Source organism: Rhinatrema bivittatum, chromosome 10 (genome assembly GCF_901001135.1).
Source record: "Rhinatrema bivittatum chromosome 10, aRhiBiv1.1, whole genome shotgun sequence".
NCBI classification, from domain to species: domain Eukaryota; kingdom Metazoa; phylum Chordata; class Amphibia; order Gymnophiona; family Rhinatrematidae; genus Rhinatrema; species Rhinatrema bivittatum.
In genome coordinates, this window is record NC_042624.1 from 14,355,772 (window position 1) to 14,379,936 (window position 24,165).

General features: G+C 46.4%; 1 protein-coding gene across 2 annotated transcripts in view; it reads left to right on the forward strand.

Annotated features, from left to right (window-relative positions):
• CFH (complement factor H) overlaps positions 1–24,165 on the forward strand; it is a 633,102-nt gene that overhangs the window by 498,523 nt on the left and 110,414 nt on the right. For both annotated transcript variants that reach the window (XM_029617534.1, XM_029617535.1), the window contains one exon: positions 15,237–15,416. In XM_029617534.1, the coding sequence (XP_029473394.1) occupies positions 15,237–15,416 (180 nt within the window). The remainder of the gene's footprint in view (positions 1–15,236; positions 15,417–24,165) is intronic.

Below are 24,165 nucleotides of genomic sequence, written 5' to 3' on the forward strand. Positions count from 1 at the left end.
GGAACGGGCTCCTGCTACTGAATCTTGTTGTCTTCAGCCGGCGCCATTTTCCAAAATGGCGCCGAAAAATGGCGGCGGCCATAGACGAACACGATTGGACGGCAGGAGGTCCTTCCGGACCCCCGCTGGACTTTTGGCAAGTCTTGTGGGGGTCAGGAGGCCCCCCCCCAAGCTGGCCAAAAGTTCCTGGAGGTCCAGCGGGGGTCAGGGAGCGATTTCCCGCCGCGAATCGTTTTCGTACGGAAAATGGCGCCGGCAGGAGATCGACTGCAGGAGGTCGTTCAGCGAGGGTTCCGGCGCCTCGCTGAACGACCTCCTGCAGTCGATCTCCTGCCGGCGCCATTTTCCGTACGGAAACGATTCGAGGCGGGAAATCGCTCCCTGACCCCCGCTGGACCTCCAGGAACTTTTGGCCAGCTTGGGGGGGGGGGCTCCTGACCCCCACAAGACTTGCCAAAAGTCCAGCGGGGGTCCGGAAGGACCTCCTGCCGTCCAATCGTGTTCGTCTATGGCCGCCGCCATTTTTCGGCGCCATTTTGGAAAATGGCGCCGGCTGAAGACAACAAGATTCAGTAGCAGGAGCCCGTTCCGGACCGCTGCCGTTCCGGACCGCCGCTGGACCTGCAGGTTATTTAAGTCATTTGGGGGGGGGTTCGGGAGGGTGGGGGATTTAATTTAAAGGGTCGGGGTGGGTTTTAGGGGGTTTTAATGTGCCGGTTTTGCGATTTTACGTTTTTTCGATTTTTCACGATTTTTCACGATATTTTACCCCCCCAAACGGCAACAATACGATTCCCTCCCCCTCCCAGCCGAAATTGATCGTTAAGACGATCGAGGACACGATTCACATCTCTAATCATTATAGTTTATCAAGTTGTGGTCCAGTGTCCTAAAGAAATCCTATATAAGCACCCCTAAATTATGTAAAATCATTTAATATTGCATAATTATCATGAAGTTTAACTTTTCCCTGCAATATCAAGCATCCCCTCAGCATCATCAAGTGTGCAAACCACACATACAAAGCACTTAAACCCCCTCTCAAGACAAACTCATCTATTGCTGGAGTACTCCACCCATCTCCCACCCTACAGAATGAATCCTTACCATTGTGGAGAATGTCCCATCTTTACTACCACAAATAGGGTGGATTTTATTTTTTTGTTTATCATTTTTACTACCACAAATAGGGTGGATTTTATTTTTTTGTTTATCATTTTTATTGAGGATTTTGCATTTAATAACATCAAGGAAACAAGAGCAGGGTTACATACAATTTCAGAGAGTACCACTACATATATTCAACCCAGGTACAATTAAGCATTTGCATTTGCTCTCTTGCTTTTGTGGTTAATAGTAAGTGCAAAAAAGAACAGTAACACCAGAAACATCAATAATGTGTGTAACATTTGTAAAATCTGATGTAACCACAGCTAGGACTATAGCTGACCTTAACGTGAACTTAGCGTAAGTGTTTCCCCCCTCCCTATACCCATCAAACCTATCCCCCTCTCTCCATCCCTCCCTCCCGCTCCCGACATCCTACCCTTAACCCCCAGTGTTGTATTTGTTGGTTTGCCCAGGTACAGAGATGGTCTTTGTATAGACTTGCAAAAAAAAAAAAAAAAAGTATGAAGGTTAAGAATGAGTGGATGCCTAAATAAGTAAGAAGGAGGGTGCATTTGGTAGTGCCGGCCCTTAAGCCTTATACGAACCCCTTCCAACTGGCCTCTGTTCTCCCTGTTGTTTGTAGAGCTACCATAATACTACCATAAGACAACCTCTACTTGAACCCCCACGTATCAATATAGTAAGCAGTTGTGCAGTTACAGTGTAGCCCCTTAGTGTGATTAAGAAGCTGTTGCTCAAATGAGTTTTAATCCCCCCTGTATCTTACCCGAATGACATAAGTTTAAGTTTTTAACCCAGGTTAAGTTCCCCTGCTAGTGTAGGTTAGGGAGTACATCAAACTTAAAATATAATTAAGTGCAATCTCCCTGCCAGAGTCAAAGTTGAGGACGGTCCTTTTTAAGTTCATCCGATAGGGCAATTTGAAAGGGGAGCCAGATTAAACGCGTTTCCTCTTTCTGTTTAACAGAAGATATGGTAGCTGACACATATTCCATGGTTAATTGTTTAATCATTTTCTTTTCCCATACTGTATATGAAGGAGGATTTGAATCTATCCAACACGCAAGGATAGATTTTTTGCTGCTAGACTGGCTTTGTTTATTAGCAGTTTTGTAGCTGCGGACCAAACAGGAGCGTCCGCCCAGATCCTTCCAAATAGCCAAGTGTACATCTAGAGGGATTGTAGTCGAAATGATAGTAGAAAGTTTCTGGTGCACGGAGTGCCAAAAGGTCTGTATTTGTAGGCAAGCCCAGAAACTATGTAAGTAGTCATTAGCAGATAGGGTACATTTATCACATATTGAGGACATGCTTCTGTTCCATTTGGACGCTATGGTCTGCAGTATGTAAAGTCGCCAAATACATTTATATTGTAGTTCCAGTAGCAAGGTATTCTTGGAGACTTTCAGGATTTGTAAAAGAACTTTTGAATCTTAGAAAGCGATAATTCTACATTGGCCCACCTGGACCAATGTGTGAGAACTAACGGCATGTACGAGGGAGGGGAGATCTCTGATAGTCTTTTAGCAAAAGAAGCACAGGATGGGTTTTGGGCATTAACGAAATGGAAAAAGGAAGAAAGAGCCCCACTGTCTCCCAAATTCAGATTTTCTGCTAGTAAGTTGGTAATGTAATGGCGTAACTGCAAATATGCAAAGAAATCAGAACGTTGAATTTGGTACCAATTTTGCAACTCTTCAACGCTAAAGATGGCATTGGAATTGGGTCCAAAGAGTTGATGCATATGGGCCAGGCCTAAATGTTTACATCGTAAGAAAACCCCTTGTATGCACCCTGTGGGAAAATCAGGGTTATCACATATTTCCATAAGGGTAGTATTCTTTGTTTTGAGACCCATTTTTGTACATAATGCTACCCATGCCTTTTGGCAGGCATGTAGATTGATGAAGGCTGGAGAGAGATAGATTTATCCGAACATTGGAGTAGAGCCGAAAGGGAAAAACCCCCTAGCCAGGCTTTGATATGATCATGTGGGAGAAAAGTGAACAATTTAAAGAGCCAGTCATGAATAATATACAATATGTAAGCAAGGTTAAAGAGGCGTAAGTCCAGGCATTTTAGGCCTCCTTTAGACCAAGGGGCTTGAAGGACCTGGATTGGGAGTCGAGCTTTCTTCTCTCTCCATAAGAATTGCGAGAACTCTCTTTCAATAGCCCAAATGTCTTTCTGAAGGAGCCATATAGGAGCCATTTGGAGTAAGTAGAGCCATTTAAGAAGCTCAACCATTTTAAATAAATGAATTCTGCCTATTAGAGAGAGTGGTAAGTTCATCCATTTTTTAATGTTATTATGTAGGGCTTTGTATAATGGTTGAACATTTGCTTTATAGAATTGGGAGGGGTGTGTGGGAATGTGAATTCCTAAGTATTTCATTGTTGAAACAAGCCATTTTAGAGGAAAGGGGCCCGAACAGGTTTGACGAAGTTGCCCTGTGACATCTAACACTTCTGACTTATCCTGGTTGATTTTGAGACCTGCAAGCTTCCAAAGAGTGATTGGTGATTTAGAACTTGTTGTAGAGAACAGGTGGGGTTCATTTAGTATATGAGGACGTCGTCAGAAAAAGCAGCCACCTTAAAGGATGTGGCCTGTAATTCTTACCCATGAATGGAAACATCTTCTGCTATCTTTCGGAGAAGCGGATCAATGGAAAGAAGATAAAGAAGAATGGATAATGGGCAGCCTTGTCTAATGCCGCGACCCACCGGGAATGAATCTGATCTACCTCCATTAGCCAGAATATATAATTTAGGGAAATTATACAAAAGAGCAATATTGTTAACGAAGTCTCCTGAAAGTCCAAACCTGCCAAGGACCGAGAACATATAAGGCCATTAAATTTATATCAAAGGCTTTTTCCGAGTCAAAACTGATCGTCAAGGCCAGTATATCTTTTTTTTTATATATATTGTATGGATGTGATAAGTTTAATAATATGGGACCCAGCTGATCTACCTTTGACAAAGCCCACCTGGTGATTTTAAATAATAGAGGGGAGAATGACCTTTAAAAAGGAGATAGAGCAGCTTTTAAACTAGAACAAAGGGGAAAGCCGACAGTCGCTCAGCAGCGCATGGTTCGGAGAGAGGTATCTTTAAAGGATACTAATGATGCATTAGAATTAGGGCATCCCGACAGTGAGGTTCCAATAATTAGAAAAGTAGTCCAAGTGCCTGTAACTAAAAACTCACCTGAGCTAAAAAATTCTAAAGTATCCCTATCAATTAAAAAGCAGAATGAAAATACAAACAAAAAACAAACTTTGAAATGTTTGTATGCTAATGCCAGAAGTCTAAGAAGTAAGATGTGAGAATTAGAATGTATAGCAGTAAATGATGACATAGACAATTGGCATCTCAGAGACATGGTGGAAAGAGGATAACCAATGGGACAGTGCTATACCGGGGTACAAATTATATCGCAATGACAGAGAGGAGCACTCGGGAGGAAGTGTGGCACTATGTCCGGGATGGCATAGAGTCCAACAGGATAAACATCCTGCATGAGACTAACTACAAAATTGAATCTTTATGGGTAGAAATCCCTTGTGTGTCAGGGAAGACTATAGTGATAGGGGTATACTGCCGTCCACTTGGTCAAGATGGTGAGACGGACAGTGAAATGCTAAAAGAAATTAGGGAAGCTAACCAAATTGGTAGTGCAGTAATAATGGGAGACTTCAATTACCCCAATATAGACTGGGTAAATGTATCATTGGGCCACGCTAGAGAGATAACGTTCCTGGATGGAATAAATGATAGAGGTGTGCATCCGTTTTCCACGTATTTGTAATCCACAACTTATTTTTTGCTGTTAAATACGTGGGGAGGCAAAACGCATCGCGACTCCCCACGTATTAAACAGATTTCTGTTTTATTCGGCCTAAATAAAATTTTAAACCCCCCCCCACCCTCCTGACCCCCCCAAGACTTACCAAAACTCCCTGGTGGTCCAGCGGTGGGGTCCAGGAACTCACTCAGACCCTCGGTGCTAGTTTCATCTGGCGCCGATAGCCTTTGTCACAGGGGCTAACGGTGCCATTGGTCAGCCCTTGTCACATGGCCATCGGCGCCATCTTGTGCTCCTACCATGTGACAGGGGCTGACCAATGGCACCGGTAGCCCCTGTGACATAGTATGGGCAAAGGCTATCGGCGCCATTTTGAGTCCTGGCGTCAGACGGCAGGTTGCTCTGGGACCCCCGTTGGACCCACAGGAACTTTTGGCCAGCTTGGGGGGGGCTTCCTGACCCCCACAAGACTTGCCAAATGTCCAGCGGGGGTCCGGGAGCGACCTCCTTTCAGGCGGCCGGCCAATCCCAATACTCAAAATGGCGCCGATCGCCTTTGCCCTCACTATGACGGCGATCGGCGCCATTTTGAGTATTGGCGGGATGGCGATTTTGAGTCTCAAAATGGCGCCGATTGCCGTCATAGTGAGGGCATAGGCGATCGGCGCCATTTTGAGTATTGGCGGGACGGTGATTTTGAGTCTCAAAATGGCGCCGATCGCAATTGCCCTCACTATGACGGCGATCGGCGCCATTTTGAGACTCAAAATCGCCATCCCGCCAATACTCAAAATGGCGCCGATCGCCGTCATAGTGAGGGCAAAGGCGATCGGCGCCATTTTGAGTATTGGCGGGACGGCGATTTTGAGCCTCAAAATGGCGCCGATCGCCATTGCCCTCACTATGACGGCGATCGGCGCCATTTTGAGACTCAAAATCGCCGTCCCGCCAATACTCAAAATGGCGCCGATCGCCGTCATAGTGAGGGCAAAGGCGATCGGCGCCATTTTGAGTATTGGGATCGGACAGCCGGCGTGAAAGGAGGTCGCTCCCGGACCCCCGCTGGAATTTTGGCAAGTCTTGTGGGGGTCAGGAGGCCCCCCCCAAGCTGGCCAAAAGTCCCTGTGGGTCCAACGGGGGTCCTGGAGCGACCTGCCGTCCGACGCCAGGACTCAAAATGGCGCCGATAGCCTTTGCCCATACTTTGTCGCAGGGGCTACCGGTGCCATTGGTCAGCCCCTGTCACATGGTAGGAGCACAAGATGGCACTGATGGCCATGTGACAGGGGCTGACCAATGGCACCGGTAGTCCCTGTGACAAAGGTTATCGGCGCCATGATGAAACTAGCACCGGGTGTGAGTGAGTTCCCGGACCCCACCGCTGGACCACCAGGGAGTTTTGGTAAGTCTTGGGGGGGGGGGTGGGTCAGGATGGTGGGGGGTTGTAGTTAATTTAGTAGTAACGTATTTACAGATTGACAACTTATTGAATTCTCCATACTTCCGCATGAAACGGAATTGACCCCCTATGAATACGTATCGCGTACGCAACGAAAACTTTTTGCCTGCACATCCCTAATAAATGATAGCTTTATGGAGCAATTGGTTCAGGAACCGACGAGAGAGGGAGCAATTTTAGATCTAATTCTCAGTGGAGCACAGGACTTGGTGAGAGAGAGGTAACGGTGGTGGGGCCGCTTGGCAATAGTGATCATAATATAATCAAATTTGATTTAATGACTGGAAAAGGAACTGTGCAAATCCAAGGCTCCCGTGCTAAACTTTCAAAAGGGAAACTTTGATAAAATGAGAAAAATTGTTAGAAAAAAACTGAAAGGAGCAGCTACAAAAGTAAAAAATGTCCAAGAGGCGTGGTCATTGTTAAAAAATACCATTCTAGAAGCACAGTCCAGATGTATTCCACACATTAAAAAAGGTGGAAAGAAGGCAAAGCGATTACCGGCATGGTTAAAAGGGGAGGTGAAAGAAGCTATTTTAGCCAAAAGATCTTCATTCAAAAATTGGAAGAAGGATCCAACAGAAGAAAATAGGATAAAGCATAAACATTGGCAAGTTAAATGTAAGACATTGATAAGACAGGCTAAGAGAGAATTTGAAAAGAAGTTGGCTGTAGAGGCAAAAACTCACAGTAAAAACTTTTTTAAATATATCCGAAGCAGAAAGCCTGTGAGGGAGTCAGTTGGACCGTTAGATGATCGAGGGGTTAAAGGGGCACTTAGAGAAGATAAGGCCATCGCGGAAAGATTAAATGATTTCTTTGCTTCGGTGTTTACTGAAGAGGATGTTGGGGAGGTACCCGAAATGGAGAAGGTTTTCATGGGTAATGATTCAGATGGACTGAATCAAATCACGGTGAACCTAGAAGATATGGTTTCCCGATTGACAAACTGAAGAGTAGTAAATCACCCGGACCGGATGGTATACACCCCAGAGTTCTGAAGGAACTAAAAAATGAAATTTCAGACCTATTAGTAAAAATTTGTAACTTATCATTATTTATTTATTTATTTATTTATTTATTTATTTATTGTTTTTGTTATACCGAGTTTCATGACTGGCATCACATCAACCCGGTTTACAATTAACAATGTGTGAAAAGCATAAGGTAACGTGATAACAATATTCCCAATAGAACTGTGAACTTTAAATACAGAGAATCAATTGAAGGGTGAGAAAGTTACAATAAAACAATAAAACAGGGAAAATTAACTTGGAGCTGGAAGAGGGGAGAGATTGAACAATGCAATATTTACATTTCAGCCAATTAGTGTAGTAGTATAGCGGAGTGAATAAATAAGCCTATGTGAATAAATGGGACAGTACATAAATATGAAACGGTAAAATAAGTAACCAAGAGAATAAATATGACACAGTAGTGAATGATAATAATATGATAAAACTCCGCAGGTAATGATGTGCGTAAGTTTATGGTAGTTGGATTCTTATTTAGATCCAGTTATTGCATGCGAGTTTGTGTTGAAGAGTGGAGGTTTTATTCAAGGCTTGGAAATGCTTTTTTGAAAAGCCAAGTTTTTAGTCTTTTTCTAAATGTTAGAGAGCATGGTTCCTGTCTCAAATCCGGTGGGATAGAATAAATCATCCATTGTACCTGAAGACTGGAGGAGAGCAAATGTAACCCCAATATTTAAAAAGGGGTCCAGGGGCGATCCGGGAAACTACAGACTGGTTAGCCTGACTTCAGTGCCAGGAAAAATAGTGGAAAGTGTTCTAAACATCAAAATCACAGAACATATAGAAAGACATGGTATAATGGAACAAAGTCAGCATGGCTTTACCCAGGGCAAGTCTTGCCTCACAAATCTGCTTCACTTTTTTGAAGGAGTTAATAAACATGTGGATAAAGGTGAACCGGTAGATATAGTATACTTGGATTTTCAGAAGGCGTTTGACAAAGTTCCTCATGAGAGGCTTCTAGGAAAAGTAAAAAGTAATGGGATAGGTGGCGATGTCCTTTCGTGGATTGCAAACTGGCTAAAAGACAGGAAACAGAGAGTAGGATTAAATGGGCAATTTTCTCAGTGGAAGGGAATGGACAGTGGAGTGCCTCAGGGATCTGTATTGGGACCCTTACTTTTCAATATATTTATAAATGATCTGGAAAGAAATACGAAGAGTGAGATAATCAAATTTGCAGATGACACAAAATTGTTCAGAGTAGTTAAATCACAAGCAGATTGTGATAAATTGCAGGAAGACCTTGTGAGACTGGAAAATTGGGCATCCAAATGGCAGATGAAATTTAATGTGGATAAGTGCAAGGTGATGCATATAGGGAAAAATAACCCATGCTATAATTACACAATGTTGGGTTCCATATTAGGTGCTACAACCCAAGAAAGAGATCTAGGTGTCATAGTGGATAACACATTGAAATCGTTGGTATAGTGTGCTGCGGCAGTCAAAAAAGCAAACAGAATGTTGGGAATTATTAGAAAGGGAATGGTGAATAAAACGGAAAATGTCATAATGCCTCTGTATCGCTCCATGGTGAGACCGCACCTTGAATACTGTGTACAATTCTGGTCGCCGCATCTCAAAAAAGATATAATTGCGATGGAGAAGGTACAGAAAAGGGCTACCAAAATGATAAGGGGAACAAAACAACTCCCCTATGAGGAAAGACTAAAGAGGTTAGGACTTTTCAGCTTGGAGAAGAGACGACTGAGGGGGATATGATAGAGGTGTTTAAAATCATGAGAGGTCTAGAACGGGTAGATGTGAATTGGTTATTTACTCTTTCAGATAGTAGAAAGACTAGGGGGCACTCCATGAAGTTAGCATGGGGCACATTTAAAACTAATCGGAGAAAGTTCTTTTTTACTCAACGCACAATTAAACTCTGGAATTTGTTGCCAGAGGATGTGGTTAGTGCAGTTAGTATAGCTGTGTTTAAAAAAGGATTGGATAAGTTCTTGGAGGAGAAGTCCATTACCTGCTATTAAGTTCACTTAGAGAATAGCCACTGCCATTAGCAATGGTAACATGGAATAGACTTAGCTTTTGGGTACTTGCCAGGTTCTTATGGCCTGGATTGGCCACTGTTGTAAACAGGATGCTGGGCTTGATGGACCCTTGGTCTGACCCAGTATGGCATTTTCTTATGTTCTTATGTTCTTATGAAATTTAAACGATTCGCTAATACCTTACTACACACCCTTACTACACACCCATGATTTCCATACAGTGATCCAAACCACCCTCTCATCTAAACTGGACTATTGCAACTCACTCTTCCTAGGACTCCCTTATTCCACCATAAAATCACTCCAAATGCTCCAAAACGCAATGCAGGAATCATTACAAATGTCCGTAAAAGAGACCACATTACCCCCATCCTCAAAGACCTACATTGGCTTCCCATCCCCTCACATATGCTCTATAAAACTCTCATCATCATCCACAAAGCTTGATTTTCCCTTCACCTCTGCACACCTGAATCGGCCCTCTAGAACAATCAACAAAGGAACCCTTCACGTGCCCTCTCTCAAAACAGCACACCTCTCATCGACAAGGGATCATGCCCTCACAATCGCAGGCCCCTCACGTTGGAACTCCTTGCCCACAAATCTCCATCTTGAACCACTCAAATTTAGAAAGAAACTAAAAACATGGTTGTTTAAACAGGCCTTTCCTGATTAACTTTTCTCCCCCTTCTATAATCAGCCACTGACTCTGTTGTTCTTATGTATTCTGTTGTTTATGCATTCTTGTGTATAATACCAAACAATTATGATATTACCCATCTCGTTATGTATTAATAGTTACTTATGTTAAGGATTTCTCATCAGTTGCACTGTCTTTCTATTCTGACTTCTGCTTGCTCCCCGCCCTCACCGTTTAGTCCTTGTTACATGTACCCACTAATGCCGGTATAAAATCCCGCACTTCATATACGCAGATGATGTGCAGATCCTCATCCCCATTAAGGACTCTCTACCCAATGCTCTGAAAATCTGGGATACTGCACTTGAAGAAATAAAGAATCTACTCACCGAAAATTTTCTAGCAATCAATACCAGCAAAACAGAACTTCTCATCATCTCCCCACAAAGCAACATCCCCCTCATCCCTACCAATTATCCACAAGCTGGCCTTCTCGTCTACAGCAGGTCTGCAGCCTCGGTGTTATCATAGACAACCATTTCTCATTAAAAACATTCATTGCGGCCACTGTTAAAAATGGCTTCTTTAAACTCCATACGCTGAAAAAAATCAGATCTCTTCTACCCAAGCTACTATATTGTCAAAACTGGACTACTGTAATTCTATCCTGCTTGGACTGCCAAAAAATTCGCTACAACCCTTACAGATGCTACAAAACACAGCCGCCCAAATACTCACTAACGCACATCGCCATGATCACATTACGCCGGTACTCCAATACCTTCACTGGCTACCAGTAGCATCTAGGATCACATACAAAGTCCTTACCCTCATACACAAATCCGTCTACAACATAGAAATGCAATGGTTCTCTGACCATTTTACATTCCACAATTCCATCAGACCTACTAGAACAATACACCAAGCCAAACTCAAGACTCCCACTCTCAAACATATTAAACATGTTTCCACGAGAGAACGATCATTTACCATAGCAGGAACAAATGTTTGGAATAAAATGCCCACAGATCTGCGCCTGGAGCCATGTCACAAGAAATTTAAACAAAACTTAAAAACTTGGCTCTTCAGAAAAGCTTATACATAATGACCTCTTACTCCGCAAACAGCCGTCCTACCTTAAACAGCCATCCACTCCCCCCCTACACCTTTCACCTCCGTCTTTGCCTGAATATACCTAATTATACTTAGTTTGTATATTATTATTATTATTATTATTATTATTATTATCATTTATTGTTATTTGAACCTAATGCACCTTATCATATATAGTTTGTAATTATACATTGTTTCTCCCAGGAGATTAGACGGGATTCAATTGTACTATATGTGGACTTATTGCCTTGTTCGCTGACCTTATTGATATATGCTTGTTCTATCTGAATTGATTGTAAAGCCTGTTGCTAAATTATTGTTCATTGTAAACCGAGGTGATGTTTTGAAACGTGCCGCGGTATATAAAAAACCTTTAAATAAATAAATAAATATAAATAAATAAGTAAATAAATAAATAAATACCTTAGCAGAGATTTTAAGGTCACAATTTAATAAAGAAATCGGGCGATATGATGTGGGGAGAGTGGTGTCCTTCCCAGGTTTTGCTAGTACTGTGATGTAGGCATCAGTAAAGTTTTCGGGGAAACTCCCATTCAAGAGAGCCTGCTGGTAGAAGGCTTGTAAGTGAACCACAAGATTTTCTTTTAAAATTTTATAATAATCAAAGGAGATTCCATCTGGGCCCAGTGCTTTCCCCAAATTGCTATCTTTGATCGCTTCTCAATATAAGCTAAAATCACTGCAAGGAAGTTGGGTCACACAGCCCAAAGATATCTGCAACTCTTTCAAGGATGGTTTTGCCAATATATAAATGGTTGCATGGGCACAGAATCACATAGATGACTCCTGCAGTGCTACAGGTGGATGTGTGATTCAGAAAGTAATCCTGCCCTATAGTAGGGTGTGTAAACATAGATAAAGTTAATGACATTGGGCAAGCTGCACAGTTACCACATGGGGAATGCACTGAAAGAGTATCATGTGATAAAATTGCCAATTTCAAAAAGGAATTAACCAGAATGTCCCATAGGTTTCTTTACTCTTTTAAACATGAATCTAGGCAAATTTGAAGATAGAAAAAGGGGCCAGTGTTTTCCCAATTTTTTTTTTATCATTGAGAAGATTTCTCTAATGCTGTCTGAAAAAGGGAGGGCGCATGTCATGTTATCATCTGAATGTGTGGTAGAAGGCAAAAAAGCCATTTGCAGTGAGCATACAAAGTACATTTATACGCCTTTTTCAACAAACTGTGAGGATAACCCCTTGCAAGAAAATGGGAAAACAGATCCTGAGCATGTGTAGAGAAATTGGTGTTGAAGGCGTAATAACTGGCCAGTTGGAATATTCTGTACTAAATAACATGGGTAATCACTTGCCCATCTCCTGATTATCTTGAATTTTTTTATTCACCGCCTGCTCTCAGAACTGCTGCTTTGTGGTGCTGGTTGCTCTTCATTTATTTATTTATTTATTTATTTATAATTTTTATATACCGACATTCTTACATTAAAATGCAAATCATACCGGTTTACATAAAACAGAAAAAGCAGGAAAAATATTTCCATAGTCAATATTTCATCCCCATAAGCTTTGATTGTGGGGGTAAGAATGTGCTAGAACAAGGGTCCATTGTGTTTTTCTACAATTGATTGGAAATATATATATATATAGAGAGAGAGAGAGAGTAGGCAGTGAAAGAGAGGGATGCAGAGGGAGATCGAGAGAACCTCAGGAGGGGATGCTGTGAGTGCCATCGGTTCATCAATGAGAGCGGTTGCTTCTGTAAGTGCAGTGCATTGTGAGAGCAGTCCTTCCCCCAGCTGTTAGCATCTGGTGACCTCATCTAGTTGCACTGCACCATTTATTTAACTGAGGGTTCTGCAATGCAGAAGTTTTGGCATGCTCCAGAAGCCATGCACCAAAGGGGTGTGACCCTACTGCTCAATAGGATGAAAGAGAAAGGTCAAGCCACTGACATTGTCATCTATTCCTGTGGTTATACAGAGGCCTATGGTCAATCATTATGCAGGGTATTGTTGGAACACCAGTAATAAATATGAATGTAGGTGGAATCTCTTTGGAAGTTTCCTTAAGTCCTAGTGAAAGTCAGCCTCCTCCACAGTCAGTTAGTGAATCCTTTAGTATTGGTGCGGAGAGATTAGATGCCATCCCAACTGTAGTTAAAGGTACTGTATCTTCTGGACATGAGGTTGGGGAGAGAGTATCAGCATCTCCCAGTGGGACTATTTCTTTAGGCCTGTGGAGTGCTTCTTGCACAATTGTTGTACTTTCCTACCTAACCCAATTCCTCCCGGTCCTGTTGACTCAGGTTGATAGAGGAACAAGTGAATGTTGTTCTGATGGATCTGTGGAGGTTGATTGCAAAAATGGATAAGAATCTGTCTTATGCCACCCAGCAATTCAGAAAGTTTTCTATAGTTACTAGATCCAAAGTGTAAGAGTAGGAGTTCAGAGTCAAGGGGCTGGAGAATAGGTGAATACTGTCTCTTCAAATAAATTCCAATATACAATAATGTCTTTGATTAAAGACAGTTTGTATATTCAGAATCAGCTGAAATGACTGGAGAATAACCAGAGATCAAGAAACTTACATTTCCTCAATTTGCCAGTTACTAGTTTTTTGTCACCATTGGAATTCTTTAAAAACATATTTCCAAGGTTCCTCTTTTCCTGATGGTAAAATTCATCTTCTTTCTATGATGTATTATTTGCCTAGGAGATCTCTGCTCTCTCATGAGGGGTTAGACACTTTGCAATTGCAGAGTCCAGGTTTATCTTCCTTCTTGGAAGCCTCTATTCATGCTATTTCTGTTAGATCAAATTATTAGTTACCTTCTGCTCAGAACAGGATAAAGCTCTCATGTTTAAGAAATATTTTGCCTCAAAAATGTTTTCTTTTTGCGGGCAGAAAATACAAATATTTCCTGATATTTCCCACAACATCCAGGCATGGATGAAGCAGTTCCTTTTGTTAAGACTATGGGTTTTGGATATTGGTTTTATCTTTTTCCTCAAATTCCCCTGTAAGTGCCTGATTTCCTATCAAAATACAAAATTTGAATTCTCAGATCCACTTCACTTAGAGTCTTTCCGTCATGATAACAATGCTGGGAGTTGAGGTAATGATTCTTATTAACTAGACTGGTTACAAATGTTTTCACCCTCCTACTCTATTGGTAATTATTATGGTTTTGTTCTGATATTTCCTTCTCTTTTTTCCTTAGCAATGTGGGCTTTTTCATACCCAATATGATTTTTTGTATTTATTTCTTATGGTTATAAATCCTTGATTTTCATTTGTATGTAAATTAAAGAAATTCAATAAAAGTACACATTGAAAAACAAAAGAGAGGGATGTAGAGCAGACGGCAAGATTTAAATCTCCCACCAGCCCCGCGCCCCTCCACCGCATCATTGCATCAGCCCCAGAGCCAATCCAGAGCTGGTGACATGGTTGGCAGAAGTCAATGATGTTTACATGCCCCACAGCAGCCAATCACTGGGGGTGTCATCATCAGGCTGCACAAGGAGGAAGAGCCAGAAACGCACCTGCTGTGTAGCTATGCAGCCAGCAACATTGGCGAGTGCCACAGAAAATATTCCCCCTCCCTCCCGAAATTTCTAGATGCGGGCCCAGGACTCAGTGAGTCCCTGCAGCCTCCCACCTGGGTGCACGGGTGACATGTCATAGGCAGCACCCACACATCCATGCTACAGGGCTGCTCATTACTCTTAGGAAAAGGAGGTGGATTCATGCACAACCTCCTAATGGAGAAGGTGGGAGCCAAAATGTTATCAGAATTAAGCAAAGCATGGGATGAGCACGAAGGATCCTTAGCGATGTGTAAGAAAAATTTAAAGCCAAACACCAAAATGATTGTAGTAAAAAGTGAAGATGGAGTGCACAGATGAGCCTTGTACTCTTTAACTGCCAACATACTCTGCTGCAATGTGCAGAACTGAAATGTTCATACACTGAAAATGTAATGCACCCACACAAAACTCTTGTTTTTATCTACATCCTATTTAATGCCTATTTATTTATATCTTCACAGATACATCATGTGGAACTGCTCCAAATACTGAAAATGCTGAACTGATAGACGCCAGAAAAGAAAGATACACATCTGGAGAAAAAGTTCGCTATCGATGCAAGGAAGGTTTTGTCCTTCATGAAGGCATCCTGGAGTCCACATGTCAGGACAGAGTATGGTCACAAGCACCAAGCTGCACAAGTATGCCGATTATTTCTAAATAAGCAGATGTGACATGAAATCAGGGCAGGGATGTTCATATGGGAGTCATTTTCAGCCTGTCTGCTTAGGGAAAAAGTCTGCAGAGATGTTTTACTCACAGACTGCACCAAATCCCAAAGTGAAAATATCTTTATTTATTTACTAACAGCAATTTATCCCACCTATAGCAGACCAGCTGTGCTAAGCAGTTCACATAAAATTTTGCTATAAGACCAAAGCACTCTGAAACTTGATACAGCTGCCAGGTACCCATGGATTTCTATGCCAGATTTTTGTGCAAGTTGAATGTGTAGACTTGAAAATAAAAGCTACCCCTGGGAGGGGTTGCTATTTTCCAAACCCGCCCAACGTAGTAACACCGCTCCCGGGGAACAGAATACCTCCCTGAAATGCAGCTAAAAGTCTGCACATTGTGGGACACCATGGTAATTTGAGCCAGACTGAGGGAGTACAAACTTTAGACAATCGGGAAATGTGGGTAAATTGTACTGAAAATTGTCCTCATCATGATAGCAAGCAATGAATACACCAAAAATGATTTAAGAACAAGAGTGCTAAAAAGGAGTGTAGAGCTGATATTATACATATTGATGTCCTTTAATTAGAATATTTGCTCATTTATCTTTTATTTTATTAAGCAAAGAATGGATTATGAAGGTAATATTCAAACAGGCCACATAAGAAAGTCAGCAACAGCATGCATAAATTACATCAGTTTTCAATGCCCCGGAACCCCAGTCTACCTTAAGACAGGGAATTCTGGGTACAGGAGATCTCCTGGCTAAGTTGAGAGGAGGCCTGCGACTCCAGCTGGAGGTAGCTCCTTACTACAACTGACCTACATGAGGAAATAGGGAAAGGCTCCTTGACTTGCTTGGTGTTTTGTGAATGGTGAAATAAAAGCGCTTAAAAGAGGGAAGAGCCTTGCCTGCTCATCTGTGTCCACTTTGAATGTTATTCCACCAAATCTACCTGAACAAGTTACAGCTGCTAAAATGTCTACATAGATTTTCCTGAAAACGTATATGCATGTTTTTACAAAACAAAATTAAAGCCCGGATTTTAAAAGCCCTGAGCGCGGAAAATCCTGGCTTTACATGCGCCGAGCCAGTTTTCGAAGGAGCAACGAAAAAAAAAGAAAAAGATAGGATTTAGGAGGAGGGGAGGAGAGGGTAAGGGAGGTTAGGTAGAGGGGTAGGGAAGTTCCCTCCCAGGCCACTCCTTAATTGGAGTGGACTGGTGGGAACTGGGGAAGGCTGAAATGCGTCGTTGCACAGAAATTGCAAAAATTCCCTCCTTGCACGTGGTGCCCACACATATGCACACGGATTATAAAATCTGGCGTGCATATGCGCGCGGCCCACGTAAGGGTAGATTTTAAATGGGGCACACACTTAAATCCCGGTGTTTACGCACGTGGCTTGTCCTTGTGCACACCGGGTGAATTTTCGAAGAGGCTCGACCGCGCACATAAACGCCGGTGTGCGGATAAAGGCCGAGCGTCTTCGAAGGGACAGGCTGGAGGGATGTGTTCTGGGAGGTGAGGGGCAAGGCAGGGGGGTGGGTCAGGACAGCGCCATTGATCGCTGTCCCAAAGACCCGGCTGCCGGAACGCGCAACTTACTTCAGCTTAGGAGCTGAAGTAAGTTGTGAAACAGAAAAAAAAGGAAAAAGGTAGGGTTTAGGGGATGGGGAGGAAAGAGGAAGGGGAAGGGAGGTAATGCATCGCCGCATGGAAATTGCAAAAATCCGGCGCATGTGCACGCAGCCCACGGATTTTCTACCATGCACACGCCGGCGCACACGTTATAAAATCGGTGAGTCCATGCGTGCGTGCGTGCCGAGAAGCGCACATTATAAATCTACCCCTATGTGTGTAAGTGCAAAATCCTTCCCCACTCTGCCCCCAGGAATGGCTCTGCATAGTCTGAGTAATCTTATGTGGGAACAGGACATACATAAGTATATTTATCAATTTATTGGCAGACAATTTTGTAAAAGGCCATTTTTCCATGTAAAACATAATTTTACCCACAGAAGTCCCTTTGAAAAAAAAAACCTCTTAGGGTTAATATTTGTGCCATACTCGCAAAAATGACCACATCTAAAAATGTCTGCCCAATGTCAAGTACATTTTATAATAGCTGGATCGCATAAAAACTGCGTGTTCCCTGTACGTACCAGGATCAGTCCAGGACACCTGGGTTGTGACTCCGCACCAGTAGATGGAGACAGACTAAAACTTGTGGGCGGAGCCATATATGCCCCTGTGTCAGTCACAGCCCCTCAGTCTTACTCTGTCTCCAGTAGATGGTGCAGGTGCGGTCACAGCTCCTCCCTGCCCTGGTTCTGGTACTCCGTCAGGGTTGGTTATTTCTTTTTGGTTTTAGGCCAGTTTAGGCTACGGTGTTTGTAATTGGGATTTTTGCCAAATTGTCACTGACGTCCGTCCGCCCTGCCTCCCAGGGGGGTTGAGAGGTCCTGAGGGGACTACCCCCCCTGGTTGAGGCCGCTGCTAGGGTCGAGGACCCGGCTTTCCTAGTAGCAGCGTCAGGGGTGACACCGGGGAGCCCGGTTCACTCACCCCTGCTGGATTAGGGCTCCAGGACCACGGACAGCGACAGGCGTTTCTTTGTAAAAAAAAAAAAAAAAAAGTGTGTTTTTATTTTTGTGCCGGCTCTTTGTTTTCTTCGCGTCTGCTCTCGGGGGGGGCGCTGCTGGCAGGGGGGGAGGCCGTTCGCGCGAATTTTATTTATTTATTGTTTTGCTGCCGTGGTCTCCTTCTTCGCGCCGTTTTCGCCGGCATGCCTCGTGGCTCGGTTGCAGGGCCTGCGGCTCGGCGCGCGCGAGGGCTTTTGTGCTGCCTGCATCCCGGGAGATGAAGGGTCGTCCGGGGCGTCTCGGGGGGCTCGTTTGCGACCCGCGCGACCGCCGCCGAGCGGGGGGGGGCGCGGTTGAGAGGCCCCAGGAGTTTTTCTCGCTCAGTGCGGGAGCGGCGGCCATTTTGGCCACGGGCCGCGAAATGGCGCGGGAAACGGCAGGGCCTTCGGCCTTGCCTCCCGCGCTGTCTCCTCAACGAATCGCGGCTGGGGGGGTGTCCCTCGGGGGCCCCCCCCGGCCTTGCCTCCCGCGCTGTCTCCTCAACGAATCGCGGCGGGGGGGTGTCCCTCGGGGGCCCCCCCCCTGAATCGCGGCGAGGGGGGGTCCCTCGGGGGCCCCGGGGAGCCCCGCTGAGGTTTCTTCCGATTCTGGCTCCTTTTCTGAGGACTTTGCGCTTTTGCTGCGCAAAGTCCTGAAATATAAGAAAAGCAAGTGCGGCCGGAGGGAATCCTGCAAGGCTCCACTGCTGAAGAAATCCAAGAGGCCATCGGGGGTTGCGGAAGTGCCCCCGAGGCCTCTTCCAGGGGGAAGAGGCCTCCACGTGGCGTCCCACAGGAGGCGGACTCAGATTCCTCCACGGGGGCAGACACTGATTCCCCTGAAGAGCCCCTAAAGGGGGCCGACAACGTGGCAGCGGGCGGATCCGCTCCATCCGGCGCAGGAAAAGGATCACAGGCAGTGGAGGGAGACGATCCCAAGGTGGTCCGGCTCTTCCGCAGGGAGGAACTGCCACCCTTAATTCCGGCCATTCTCCAGGAGCTGGGTATAGAGGCCCCTCCGGTAGTGGTTCGGCAGGAGGCGAGCATGGATCCGGTCCTGTTAGGCCTCACGGGTCCGGCAGTGGCTTTTCCGTTTCATTTTTCTTCAACGGACATCCTGTTCCGGGAATGGGACACCCCAGAATTGGGTCTGAAGGTCAGCAAAGCCATGGACAAGCTTTACCCGCTCCCGGAGGATGCGCTGGACCTTCTCAAACTTCCCAAGGTGGATTCGGCGGTTTCTGCGGTAACAAAGAGATCCACTATCCCACTCACGGGAGCGACAGCCCTCAAGGATCTTCAGGACAGGAAGCTGGAAGTGCAGCTTAAGAAGATTTTCGAGGTTTCCGCGCTGGGAGTACGAGCCGCCATCTGCACGAATTTCGCTATGCGAGCTAGATTGCGCTGGGCTCAAGTTCTACAGGCCAATGCGGATCTTTCTGCAGACGAGGCAGCGCAGGCGAACAGGTTGGAGGCGGCAATAGCATATGGCGCAGATGCTCTCCACGATCTGCTGCGCACGTCGGCGAGATCCATGGTGGCTGCGGTTTCGGCGCGCCGACTCCTGTGGCTATGCAACTGGGCGGCAGATGGCTCTTCCAAGGCTCACCTCTGGGCGCTGCCATTCAAAGGTCTTCTTCCTCCCGTGCCCCGCAGTGGCAGCAGCAGCAGTCCTCTCGGGGGAAGCACTTCGGAAGGCAAGGGGTCCCCTGGCGATCACGGGGGCCAAGTCTTCGCAATGAAAGGTGGTCGGCCCCTCTCCCGCCGCGCACCCAGCAGAACATCGGGGTGCGGTTGATGTCCTTTTGCGAGAGATGGCCCGGTGTAACGTCGGACCAGTGGATCCTCAACGTGATAAGACACGGCTACGCGTTAGATTTTGCTCGCACTCCAGCGGACAAGTTCCTTGCCTCGCCCTGCAAGGCCCCCGAGAAGAAGGCGGCGGTGCTAGACACCATCCGACGCTTAGAAGCATTGGAAGCCATTTCCCCCGTCCCGGTCAGCCAACAAGGCAAGGGCCGTTACTCCATTTACTTCATCGTCCCAAAGAAAGACAGCACGTCCAGACCAATTCTGCATCTCAAGGGGGGTAAACCGATGCTTTCGCGTTCCTCACTTCAAAATGGAGACGATTCGGTCAGTCATTGCTGCGGTACGGTACGGCCCGGCGAGTTCCTGGCCTCCCTGGATCTCACGGAGGCGTATCTTCACATAGGCATTCAGCCGTCGTTCCAAAGCTTCCTCAGGTTCTGCATTCTAGGACGGCATTATCAGTTTCGGGCGCGCCCGTTTGGGCTCGCCACAGCTCCCCGTACATTCACGAAGGTGATGGTTGTGGTGGCAGCGCAGTTGCGCCGAGCAGGTCTCCTGGTCCATCCTTATCTGGACGATTGGCTGATTCGGGCGAGGTCCGAGGATCAGTGTCGGAAGTCGGTGGCCAGGGTCCTCCATCTCCTGCAGTCCCTGGGATGGGTGGTCAACTTCAGCAAAAGTCATCTGGCACCCACGCAGACCTTGGAATATCTAGGAGCGGTGTTCGACACGAAGCAGGGCAAGGTGTTCCTGTCGCACGACCAGGTGTGCAAACTACAATCTCAAGTACGGCGCTTATTGTCTCTCCGCCGACCGCGAGTCTGCGACTACCTTACGGTCCTAGGGTCTATGGCCTCCACGCTGGCGCTGGTTCCCTGGGCATTCGCTCATCTGCGACCATTACAGTCCTCCTCACTGTCCCGCTGGAAGCCGGTCTCGGAGGACTTCCATCTCCCGCTTCCTCCAGCGGGACACGCGAGGTCCAGTCTACTCTGGTGGCTGGATCCCAGTCATCTGTCTTCTGGAGTCTCCCTTCTGGTGCCCGATTGGACAGTGGTAACCACGGATGCCAGCCTCTCCGGTTGGGGGGCGGTCTGCCTAGGCAGCTCGGTCCAAGGCCGATGGTCAGTGTCGCAAGCCCAGTGGTCTATCAATCGCCTAGAGACCAGAGCGGTCCGTCTGGCCCTACAAGCCTTCCTGCCGTTGCTGCGGGGAAAGGCAGTCCGAGTGTTGTCGGACAATGCGACCACCGTGGCATACATCAACCGCCAGGGCGGAACAAGGAGCCCCCAGGTGGCGGAGGAGGCTCAGCGCTTGATGGCTTGGTCAGAGCTGCATCTCAGCAACATAGCAGCATCTCACATTGCGGGAGTCGACAGCGTTCAGGTGGATTTTCTCAGCCGTCATCGCTTAGATCCCGGAGAGTGGGAGCTGGGGGACGAAGCGTTCCTTCTCATTTGCGAAACGTGGGGTGTGCCCCACATGGATCTGATGGCCACGTGGCACAATGCGAAGGCTCCGCGATTTTACAGTCGACGTCGAGAACGGGGGGCAGAAGGCGTCGATGCGTTGGTGCTTCCATGGCCGACGGATGTGTTGCTCTACGTGTTTCTCCCGTGGCCGATGATCGGCAAGATTCTACGGCGCATAGAGTTGCACCCGGCCAAGGTGATCTTGGTGGCACCGGAGTGGCCGCGCCGGCCGTGGTTCGCAGACCTCGTCCAGCTGGCAGTAGCGGCACCCCTTCGGCTCCAAGGAATGGCGGGCCTACTCCATCAGGGCCCCGTCTGTTTGGAGGATGCGGATCACTTCTGTCTCGCGGCATGGTTTTTGAGAGGAGGCGCTGAAGAGTAAAGGTTACTCAGATGCGGTGGTGGCTACGTTGCTGCGTTCCAGGAAACAGTCGACATCTCTGGCTTATGTCCGTGTCTGGGTGGTTTTTGAGGAATGGTGCGTGCAGCGTGGGGTGGACCCCACTTCGGCTTCAGTTTCCGACATTCTGGTGTTTTCTCCAGGCAGGTCTAGCCAAAGGTCTGGCGTGCAGTTCTCTAAGGGTTCAAGTAGCGGCGCTTGGTTGTTTGCGAGGTAAGGGCCGTGGTACGTCCCTGGCGCTTCACCCGGATAAGCACCTTCGTCCTCCATTGCGTCTCCCTTGTCCGGCTTGGAACCTCAATTGGGTTCTCTCCGCTCTATGCGCGACGCCGTTTGAGCCCTTGAAACGCGTAACTCTTAAGGATCTCACTTTAAAAACGGCGTTCTTGGTGGCGATTGCCTCGGCACGGCGTGTTTCCGATTTACAGGCCCTGTCCTGTAGGGAACCTTTCTTGCGTATTTCAGATTCCGGAGTCTCTTGCGGACGGTTCCTTCCAAAGTTGTTTCGTCTTTTCACGTGAATCAATCGGTGGAGCTGCCCGCTTTGGTGGGCGGGGAGTCCTCCGTCCCAGAAGCAAGGGACTTAAGGAAGCTTGACGTGCGGAGATCCCTCCTCCGATATCTGGAGGTCACTAATCCGTTTCGGGTCACGGATCATCTGTTTGTCCTGTTCTCTGGTCCAAAGAAAGGGGCCGCAGCGTCCCGCACAACGATCGCCCGTTGGCTCAAGGAGGCCATTGGTTCGGCGTACTTGATGCGGGGAAAACCACTTCCCGTGGGCCTGAGGGCTCACTCGACTCGATCTCAAGCGGCGTCTTGGGCGGAAGCGTCGCAGGTGTCGCCTCAAGAGATTTGCAGGGCGGCTACCTGGAAGTCATTACATACCTTTATCAGGCATTGCCGGCTGGATGTCCGGGCTACCGATTCCGGGGGTTTTGGAGAGAGGGTACTCCGAGCGGGACTCTCTGCTTCCCACCCTCAGTAGGTTTGCTCTGGTACATCCCAGGTGTCCTGGACTGATCCTGGTACGTACAGGGAAAGGAAAATTAGTTTCTTACCTGATAATTTTCGTTCCTGTAGTACCAAGGATCAGTCCAGGATCCCGCCCGCAGTGCTGCGCTGAAGTAACGGAGAGTCCGCTCATTGTTCTGAATTATTCTGTTCCGCTTGTTTAGCTCTCTCGGTTGAAGAGTCCGTTTCCAGGAGGGGTGTTTCTTTCCCCGTTCTTTTAGCGGTTTATAGCTAGTTTAGTTCTCTGGTTGTGTTCTACTTTGACATTACGTATGACTGAGGGGCTGTGACTGACACAGGGGCATATATGGCTCCGCCCACAAGTTTTAGTCTGTCTCCATCTACTGGTGCGGAGTCACAACCCAGGTGTCCTGGACTGATCCTTGGTACTACAGGAACGAAAATTATCAGGTAAGAAACTAATTTTCCTATACATGCATGGCTGGGCCGCACATGCACAGCAGTCATTTTAGAATGGCCGCGGCCACGTGCGTATCTTGCGTTAAGCATGGAGTAGCCATCTGTGAGGAAAGCCGGGGGCAAGGTCTGCTGCTCTGTTGAGCAGGTAAGTGCTGCAACAAAAAAAAGCTTGGTTAGTTAGGGTTGGTTTAAGGATCGGGGTGGAGAGGAGACTAGGGATAGTTACGGGGATAGGGAACTGGGCAAAGGCTGGATTGTGTCACTGCGTGCTTTTTACAAAATATCCCCCTTTCACATGCAAGTCGTACCCGTGTGCACATGCATGCCTCAATATGAAATCAGGCGTACATGTGCACGTGGGCATCTGATTTTATAACATGCGCGCAGAGACGTGTGCCTGTTATAAAATCGGCACATCCATGTGGGCTTACCAGGAACCATGCGCACTTGGACGCCTGTGTGGTGTTTTTAAAATTTATCCCTGTGTGCATAAATTTATGCACAGGTAACAAAAAACGTGCAGTCCCTCTGAAGAAATATCATATACACATTACCATGAATAGAGGAATATTGAACTACTCTAGGAAGCATATTGAGGAATGGTTAAAATAGTATCAGTGCTTCCAATATAATAGTGTGATAGCTTTTTAGTTTGCTTTGGGGGATTTTCCCCAATGATGTGGATTTTATGTGATTTGAATGGGTATTAAGTATGAATGAGTGTGTGCAATATAGTATGAATGGAGGGTAATGCATATATTGGTGTATTATATAATATTACTTGTGGGGTTTAATATGTCATTTTATATCTTTGACGGCTTCGCCCCGCCGACCTCTCACTACTTCCGCCTCCTACCGTTCACCTCGGACTACTGGCTGACGCGGCATCTGTTTGCCGTCCTCTCCGGCATCCCTGGACCGGCTTTGGTGCTGCTTCCCGCCATGCTCCTCCAAGATACCCTAGGACGCGTGCG